The sequence below is a fragment of the Battus philenor genome, unplaced genomic scaffold, assembly GCF_028537555.1.
Source record: "Battus philenor isolate CCGP_79_NKW_IND1 unplaced genomic scaffold, ilBatPhil1.0.hap1 SCAF_5, whole genome shotgun sequence".
Taxonomy (NCBI): Eukaryota; Metazoa; Arthropoda; class Insecta; order Lepidoptera; family Papilionidae; genus Battus; species Battus philenor.
In genome coordinates, this window is record NW_027181715.1 from 3,981,463 (window position 1) to 3,992,092 (window position 10,630).

The window sequence follows — 10,630 nt, forward strand, 5'->3', positions numbered from 1 at the left end:
GGCATATGCCTTACGAAATTATGTAAATAAGAAGAAATAAACTTGGGTATTTTCTGTAGCTATTATGTTAAGGATAATTGTCAACGATCACACATAAAGACCGGTCTGTTTGTTGTGAACCCTTCGGATTTGTGTTTAAAACAAACACATCATCATTTCAGCTAAAGAACGTGCACTGTTGGACATAGATCTTCCACATAGTTTTTATAAGGACCATTTGGAAGTGTCTTTCGACGATTATGACATCATATGTCCACCTTTTGGTCAGATTTCCAAAGCGGGTCATTATAAGGGGGTTTAATTTAATTTAAGTTTATATAAAATTGAACTCTTTTCATGAGATACACATGACTAACAAATACGCCTCACATATGCATCGTCATTGTGTTATTTTAATTATTTTTTTTTAAAGTTACATGGTTGTAAGAATGTTGTTTGCCAGTAATAGATTGTGGATAAGAAAAACTTTATTCGTATAATTGATTAAAAAATTCGAATGTGTTAAAAATTACCACGATACACGAGTTACTTTAGATACTGTCGACCTATGTGATCTGAGCTACGTCGAACTCCGAGCTCTCGAATCTTAAATCAGCGATCTTAAATATCTGGTCATATAATGTGATGTGAATTGAAACATATTACGACGAATGTTATTTTATAATTCGCTCACTTGGAAATAATCGTTACAACACGTTTTTTATATAATTACGCCAACGTACAAAAAACAGAGAGGTTTAAGATATTCATTTTGAGCATTTTATTATTTACTAAATCATAAGGTGTAAATATTTAATACCAATATTTCATTTATCTTGTCAAAAACAAAACTCTTTTTCGTAGTTACATAATTTAAAAATAGAACACTGTGTTACTCGTCTATTATGAATAAATAAATACGTATATAAAATAGCAAAGCATCATGTAAAACAATTCAAAACAACATGTAAACTATTTATGATTATCGTATTGTATTTTAGAATTTTTTGTACGAAGCCTCATGGTGCCACTTTATAAAAGGCCGGTACTCTGCGAGACAATCTTCAGTTTTATTTAAATGCTGTAGTCGAGAACTAGTGTCGTGGAAAAAGATTTTACTGTAAAACTCGATATTCAAATTGTATAATGTTTACTCGTACTTTTTTAAGGGTTTTGTTTTATTTTTTAACGCTTGTGGTTATTGTTTATGGAGGTAGTGGCGAAGCTTTCCGTACAGAAGAGAGTGAAAACGATGTAGCAACAGAAGTAGATTATTTGGATGACTTTCCACAAGTCATCGATCTATTGCTGTATTTACAATCATTGAAAAAGATATTAGATTTTGCACACCGGCACAAATATGAGATCGATATGAATTTTGCGTTTGGCCTATCGATTGTGTACGGTAAGATTTTTTTTCACCCTTAAATACATATTTCTTATTGGACACCATTTCAAAGTAATTATTTAAATTTAAACACTGATCAATATAAACGTCGTGAGAATACTGGCTTTTCCTTGGACCAAAACTCTGAAAGATATACGAGATCCTCCAGTTCGCACTCGAACCACGTGTTTCATTTTTACTTGCACATTTGCTCCTTTAGAGGAAGCTTGGCATAATAGTTGATAAAAAAGATAATAATTTCGCTTTAAGCGTGTGCGTCTTAATTTTTCATAATTTTAGTCATAGGACTTCCTCTACTAAACATCGGCCTGCATTTATAGTGTTCTCATCGGAAGTTCGTCACCTTAACAAGGTCGTCTATCTAGGGGTGTTACGTTATATCTACTATCCACTGGTTAACTATCTTGCAGAGCAATTTCGTCTGTCTCCTTGGCTCGTTGAGAAACAGTAATCTTGTCAATGAGACTTTATGTGAGAGTCCACGTTTCTAAGCAATAACCTTGCATATTGGTTGTAAATTATTAAATTAAAAAAAGATATTAAAGGAATTAAAATACATCCTATTTTTTGGTACAGATAATCTACAACACGTACTAATTAGGAAGGAAGAAGAGTTACAAAAGGACATAAAAATGTATATCAAAAGCTTCCTCAGATACAACGGTGAATTACTTCAATATTTCGAGTCAATGGTAAAGCATGATAAGGAGCAAACAAATCTTGCAAACAGAAGGGGTAAGTCTATAATAAATTTTGCTCAAATGTAAACAGTAATAGACACTCCATGATTATAGTGAAGGCAATACCTTTAGGTATTAGTCTATATATAGCATTCTTAAATGTCAATAAATTTATCTTGTATCTCAACTTTTTCTATTATAACACAGTCATTGTAATAATAGAAACATTCCAGTATATGTATATCTAATAATTACAATTTAAAATTCAATTTACTTTGTTATATTTTTACTATTGATTATTTTATTTTTAAATAACAATTTTTATTTTAATTCGAACTGTCGGTGGTAGTTCAGATCTAATGGTATCAAAATATCATCGTCATCACTATTTCACTGCCGAACATAGGCTTCTACAGATTTTCAGCTTATCCTTTAGTAGTTCTTTAAGACGTCCAGTGCTGCAATAGCCGGTCTGTGGTCTCCGCTCCAAAAACTTTAGGTTCCAACGGCTATATGTTTTGAGCGCTATGCAACGGTTTCTTTTGTTTGTCTGTCAGATTTCCTCATTCCTTATTCGATTTCTTAATTAAATAGTCAAAACCTCTCTGAATGAAAAGACCACGTATCAGTATCGAAAGTTATCACTAGTTACACGCTTTAGACAAATACCCGTCATATTGCAATGAAACGTTAATAAGTTTGATAACAGAAATAAAAGAAAATAAACAATAACAGGAAGACATTGTTACGAAATTAAAAAAATTCGTTCTATTTTTCAGTTTCTACATTATTTTTGAACCGAACGTTGGGCACTAAAGGAATCAGTGATTTTAAAAATAGAAAAAAGTCACCGATATTTTTAATGAAAAGTTCTTACCCTAAATGGGATAGTTACGAGTCCAAGGTAAATCAATTGAGCCGTTGGAAACCGGATCCTAGGGAAGCTGGTAAGTTTTCTATAGATAGATATATTTTTGACAAAGCATCTTGTAAACTATAAGGTAGGGAGACGTTCATTTGATGAGACGATATTATAAAATGCAATAATATAAAAAGGTATACATACACACTGCTTATTCCACTCATCAGCCAGTGATGTTCTGTAGGATTTTGATTGAAAATCAGTGTTCACTCACTGCGGGATTCATGACCAAACACACTTCGCACTACAACGACATGCATTAATTGTACCTGTTAAATTTTTTTATTGATTATAAGTGTTTATTTTATCATATTCTGTTTTAATATACATTTTTGAATTTAGCTTATTTTTATCTTATTTTTTTTGTATGTGTAAGTTGTGTGTCATTGCAGTTTTAAATAAATACTTATCTTTCGACTTTTTGTGAGTTTGTGCATATATTACTTGAAAGGTCACATTAAGCGTGAAATAAACAATGATTTCTTAAGAGATAGTAGAGATATCTGTAACAAATGTAAAGATAAAAATAACTATACCTATTATAGCTCTCATTTGCTGACTTTTATCAGATTTGTTATTATTAAGATATTATTTATAATCATTATTATATAGATTGGTATAACGTAAAGAGAATAGAGTATATTATATAATATTATAACGATTGTTTATTAATCAACACGCGATTCATTGTCAACTGATCTATTCAGACCTGCATAATATATCAATGGAATTAATGAATAAATAATAACGCATAAGTGTCTCGCGCCGAAACTGTCTATATGAATACAGAATATAAAAAATATCTTACATTACTCTATAATACAATGTTAGCCGTTCACGGTAAACTCCTAATTATTTATAATAAATGGGACGATAGAGTTTGATTTGATTAGTGTACTTCGGATTGTAAATAAATAATAAAATAAATGTTAGGACAAGATGTTACAATTGTACTTAAGGTGACAAAATACTAGTCAGCGTCTATGTGAACGGCACTACGTATAAATTTTAAAATTAAAAAAGAAAGACTATTTTTTCTTTTAGTGTCTGTTTAAGTTTAAATCGTATCCAGCCAGAATTTGATTAGCTTCTACACTTTGATTAATCCTGAGTAAATTCTGTTATCCAAAGAATTTAGTAACACGAGTTTAAAAAGTATCTTTTATTTTACATAACAGATATTTGCGTGGCATCTTTGGCGAAGAACAGACTGAACAAACGGGTGTGCAGATTTTTGCCAATGTGCTACAACATGTTGGTGAACGGTACCAATTTTGGGTACTCTCTCACTCACAGGTGAATAATACCTATATGTCTTAAAACTTTTGGAATTTTTAAAACTATGTATAGGATTATTTAGGGAAAAACAAAGAATCGAGGCGAGTCTGTAAAAAAAAAATTTGACGCCTTTTTTGGAAATTGTTTTCAGTTTTACTCATTAAATATTTACTAATCGTTTTTTTTTTAAATAATAGAACAGTGATTCTAAATCCTTTTTAGTCACGGCCTACTTAGTGATTTTTTAATATGTTGGCATACAAAGAAAAAGATGAGTTTTCAGCCGTCCGTTGGAACGTTCACTGCAAGGAATAGGTATTCATCAAAGACATATATGGAGGGATATACAGAGCGATATATAAGCGAGGTGATTATCGCTTGGCAGGCGGGTTGTTAATCTTCGTGCGGTATTATGGTACGCAGATCTGCTGTTGCTGTCCATGGAAACACGCTTGTGAGCAGTGACAATCCTACATAATTAATTCTGGAAGTTTTGAATTATATAAGGTTGTGTTCCAGGAATCGAACCCGCGACCTACAATTGCAAGTCTCAGTTCGTAGAGAACTAGGCTACCACTGTTTCTTTTCAAATTACTTGTTTGTTGTAATATAATCTATTAATAATATTGTTATTATACATAGAAAAGTAAATAAAATATATATGTATAGTTAAACAAAATATTTAATAAGAGATTAATTAATAGAAATAAATTACAGGAATCATATTTTTTTAAATATGATTATTTAAGAAAAGGACCAATATTTAAGCTTTAATAAGATAATTAAGCTGAAAATGTATATAAAACGGTCTCTTTTCTCCACCGGTCAACCCAAGGCGGTGCAAAGATGTCACATAGGCATGAGTGTGAATATTAAATAAAATATTTTAAATTATTTCATTTTACATATCTTAATTCTCAGATTGGTTTGGCTACTACAAGCATATCGCGGACGCGGTTGTAGAATATTCTCCGCCCGGGAAGACAAGGAGCTGATAGACGTTATTTGCACGAAGATTTTCCGCGAAGCCAACTACATAGCATCCAATAAGTTTAAAGTACTTGATTTACTTTTGGAACAAAGTAAGTTATTTTCATATAAATTTTACTTTTCTACACAAAATTTATATCATCATAATCATTTTAGCGATAGGTCGTCCATTGCTGGGACATTGGCCATCCAAAGAAATCCACAAGGACTGATTGGAAGCAGCGTGCATCAAGCGTCGTTCAACGACCTTAACGAGGTCTTCTGTCCGCTTTGTGGAAGGATGTCCTATGCTCCGCTTGCCGAGGTCTCCAGAATCTTAAGGCTCCTTAGTGTATCTGTTTTGCGCGCCATATAGCCTGCTGACTGTACTACAGCTTACTAATCCGTTGGGATAAGACAGTTACTTTATTTCCTATATGGATCTTCTCAATCATTGCTCTTTGAGTAATAATAAACTTGTTGACGAGGCCCAGATCACGTTTTAATTACGATAATCAATACTGGTAACACTGGGTTACATATTGCATAATAAATACTAGTTTAATTGTTATAATTAAAACAACAGCTCTATGGGAAATTCTATTTTGCGGTAAAGTCTGTTATCGCTAGCTTATGTCTTTAAAAATAAGATATATTCTCTTCTTAGAGGTCGTGTAACCATTGTAGATCGATAAACGAAATGTAAATAACAGTTATTGACAATTAAACCGTCTCTCTTATAATACCATTCTGTGGGCATTCTCGATTGGTATATGCAAGTATAGCCAAACCATATTTTTAATTTTTTCGATGCCGTTATCTATATTGTAAATATAAACATACCTTGACACATATGCAATCATATCTTTAAATTAAATTTATTGACCCCAACACTAAAATTTAAATTGAGAACGATAAGTTTCGTTGGTGGTCTCTCACTTTTGACCTCATTCTTCTCAGATTTCTCTATGAGATCAAATAAGAAATGAGGAGATTTTTAGACTATCAAAAGTAACCGATATACCTCAGCGGAGTAGCAAGTTGAAATGGCATTCGGCAGGCTGCGCAGAACGAAAAACAGATGGCCGATGGGGCCTTTAGTTTCTAGAGTAAAGACACTGGACCGTCAACCGCAGCGAAGAACATCCACCCACAAAGTGGGCAGATGACTTTTTTAATGTCGTAGTAAGACGCAAGATGCAGGCTTACAACGGTTATTTTTAGAAATGGGCGACGACAGCAGACATGGTTCGGCTAAAATGACGTTGATGAAGATGTATTATGTTCTTTTTGTTATTACAGTGACCCTCTGCTCTTTGGGCGGCTACCCCGATACTCTCCGACGCTCCTGGTTGGCCAAGACGCTGAAACATCAAACGCCACTTGGATGTTTTAGCCCCAAGTGGCCATTATCAACCGCTATTCCCAAGAAGCATATTAAAGGTGGTACAGATTCGTGGACGATTTCTGCACCAACGACCAGCATGTTAGGCGGCGCTTGCGATCGACATCTCACAGCGGTAGCAGCTGGTGCCCTGTCTGGAGCTATTCGATATATTTTAGAGGAGAAATATACAAAGGAATAATTATTGCCATCTTCGAATCATTGATAACGAAATTCATCTGATGAGTTTTTGCTAAAGTCCATATTTTCTAAATAAAATATTGTTATACTACGAGGTTCATGAATATGATTATGTCAAAATAGGACTTTTCTCGTAATTATAAATAATGTTAGATATTAATATGTAAAAAAAAATTACTGTGCTGCATGTATTCATTGATATTTATTTGTTATTTTATTTCCCGTTTCTATATTTCTATGAAGCGTCATTTATTTGTATAGATAATGAGCCGCTTCGCTTTTCTAACTTAATCCACACACCGCAACGTTCTTTCGGCTAGAAATCCATTCTTGATTGATCTCTATTTGACAAAAGTAATATTTCTTCACACTTACATTATTCAGTTTTAAATTTTAATGTCTAAAAATACAGTTTGACTTATAATGTAATGTTACCTTTATCGCAATTATCTGTGAATTTTTTTACCAGAATAGACTAATGTTTCGCTGAAATTCAGAATATTGTCGTTATAAAATTCGCCTATTATTGGCATTTTAAATTATAAAGTTACGAAGTTTTTTTTTATTTATGCTACTTGGCATTCAAACTGAATATTGTCAACGTAACTAGACAATATGTGTTATAGTTGTGGTAGAAAGAGTATATGTTAGATTAACGTATATATACAATGTGTCATACAAAATACTATTTAAAAGATTGTACTGCTATAGTATATTAAATACATGAATTTCATATGTGTAATATTTTTTTGTATTTTGATCCTGTACCACCCTGACAAATGAAAGATTTTTATTATGTTTACACAAAAAGAATCTGAGTTACTCAAGAAAATTGAACTTAAGAAAATTTGGTACGTGTGTACCAAATTTTCAATTAAAGTCTGTAAATTTTATAAATCGATCTTAAATCAAGAAGTTTGTCGATAGCACATAGTGCTTTGAAACGACATTTGTGACTTAAACGATGAAGAGAATGCAACAGGATTCAGTAATTTTTCCTGCCCTTTTTTTATACCTTCAATTTTAATAACAGATTTACGGAAAACATGTATCTATTCCTTGTAAACATTCCTCACATAGGGAAGAAAGATTGAATTCATTTCTTTTTCATATGTCAAAGCAGCGAAAGAGTTTAGTTAAGATGATATTTTTGAAAAAAAGTTGTTGGTGCTTTAAAGAGAGACTTGAATAAGAAATTAATTACGGAGCTAATACTACTAATTGGTATCGACGAAGATCGAACTATAACATAATTTCGGATATGATTTTTATTCAAGCGCTATTACGTTATGATTTAAAAATTCGTACAAGAAAATTAAGTATATTGTATATTGTTGTTATTGTTATTATTAAGCGGGAGAACGTTAGAATTACTATTGAAATATAATAAAAGTGACTGGCATTAAAAGGATTCTGTATTCAGAATCATTTCAATACCAATTTATACATTAGCTAAATAATAATGTAGCTAATGTATAAATATAAATGCACTGTATCTTTAGGCAGCGAAAGCATATGCTGAATTAATTTCGTTAACATGGAAACCCGTAATCACATTAATTGTATAAAAAAAAACATATCACTACAAGATCTAAATTTTCATTTACGATTTATCTTAAATTTCATTGAGGTTTATACTAAATCTCATATATTAACTTACGAAAATGTCGTCTATTTTGAATTACGATATTGATTAATAATACTTTAATCAATTTAACTGAAAAATAAATTGCTGCAGAAATTTGAAAACTTTCTAGGTATTTAAATATTAAGAACTACATGCCAAAGCGCCTGTTATTATAAATTAGCAAATATTTGTTTACTAACAAGTGCAAATTATTGCCATTCAGAGGGTAGTCAAAAATGTATCAAAATATTTTGTATTTCTAATATAAAATTTTACATTAATTGTTCAATAATCAAAAGTAGAGACCTAGTTGTTATGGGCTGCAGCTTACTTATCCTGCAGGTTAGATTACCGATGGCTCCTTTGCGTATTATGACCCAAGCCGTTCGAATTGTTCGATGATCCATAGAGTGGAGACTGTTGCAAATGTGACATTTGGACAACCGTTTTACATAATAATACACTCTGGTGTAATAACAATTACCAAGTAATAAATTAAAGAAATTAAAACAATAACATGAAAAATAACTTTTACTGCGTATGGGACTTTTTAAACACTGAAAAGACCGGCAACGGCTTTTGACTAAGATGACCAACGTCGTCATTTTGTAGCAACGACCCATTGAATTAAGTGAATTAATAAGTAAATTACCTTAATTAACTATTAAGATAACTACTTTTTATTCCTATGAGTATTATAAAACTACAACGCATTAAAGTCAAACAGTATCATGTACGATGTTAACCGTAATTTTGAAAATATGCCTATTCTCCTATACGGAATAGACTATTTGATTGCGGCGTTTTGAGTTTTAAGTTGTAATAAAGATTGGGAATGAATTGCTTTATAACTGTATTAAGGATATTGCGAAAGTGACCAGAAAAAACCCGACAGTTGCTCCTTTCAGATAGGGCGCATTTAGAATCTTCGTAGCTTTAAGTAGCAAGATGAGTTTTATACAAGCTTGTTCTAATTCTGGTTTCTTTCAAATTGGGTTTTTCTGGGTTTTTTCTCATAGCGTACACAATTGTTTACTGTGAATGATTCAAGTGGATAGTAATATAAATAAAGTAAAAGGACGTATAAAAAGATACGTTTTTGGCATTCTATTCGAGGTTGCTTGAGAGGGTCGAATTTGGACTTCATCGGCTGGTTTTATTATATCATAATAACATCATTACTGCTAATAAATGGGGAATGTGTATGTCGTTATAAAGTTCTTACAGGATGGAATAGCAGAGGGATTCTATGACATCTAAGGGGATTTTTTGGGCCGATATTGGGTAAGGTACAGCAGCAGGATGCTGCAGTGCACAATGTCACCGTAAGAAGCCGTAAGTTGTTGCGTCATTTTAAGGAGATATGACCTATTTTTAGCTGCATCTTGGAAGAAAGAGTAATAAATTAAAAAAAAAAATTAACAAATACGAGCCTATTATTTAGAAACTTAAGATTACAACTTAAAATTATAAAGCATGTTCAAAATCAATCAATCAAAACGTTAGGCAGGCATACCCGGCGATATTTTATATTTATCCATACATCTATATGGATTATATACGGTATTTAAACGCATAGGTTGCACCGACCAATGGCAAAATCTTCTCCCGTTTCTTTCGCGTACGTGTAGGCCTTAAAACGGCTTTAGATTGAAAATCCGAATAATACGAAACATCTACGAATACTAACTTGGTTTGCGTAGTGGATAATGTTTTATTTTTTCCGAGAGAAGACTAAATTTTAGCCGCAATATTCCGAAGCCAACATTTTTAATATTAAACTCATTGCGGGTGTCGAACGCTAATGTATATTATTATTTTAACTTCTCTGGTCGTTTTATGGATATAAACACTTACTTAATTAAATACAATTTTTACTTCCTTCTGATTAAGGTTTATTTCAGGGTGAATGTCGAAAGTGACAAGTTGACTCGACGTCCTCGCTGCTCGTGAACCAGATGGCCAATGCCGACCGGAACCATCGACAACCTACTTGAATATTGCATCACTTACTTCCTGTGCGAAGGGACTGGCTGTTCAATTAATTATGAGAAAAAAAATGTTAATACGTGACCGTGATAATAGATTAGATTTTTTATGATTTAAATTCTTCAAGTGATATCGATTTAAGATGTTTATATAGCTTTCTCTTTATTACTCTCTTAGTACTGATTGATACACC

At 32.2% G+C, this 10,630-nt stretch overlaps 1 protein-coding gene across 1 annotated transcript; it reads left to right on the top strand.

The window, feature by feature from the left end:
* Positions 1-1,066: 1,066 nt before the first annotated feature.
* Positions 1,067-7,037, top strand: LOC137929765 (uncharacterized). The gene is made up of 6 exons (XM_068772854.1): positions 1,067-1,384; positions 1,964-2,122; positions 2,847-3,014; positions 4,168-4,285; positions 5,189-5,349; positions 6,539-7,037. Exons 1-6 carry the CDS (start codon positions 1,126-1,128, stop codon positions 6,820-6,822), a joined length of 1,149 nt encoding a protein of 382 aa, XP_068628955.1. The 5' UTR covers positions 1,067-1,125; the 3' UTR covers positions 6,823-7,037.
* Positions 7,038-10,630: the final 3,593 nt, after the last annotated feature.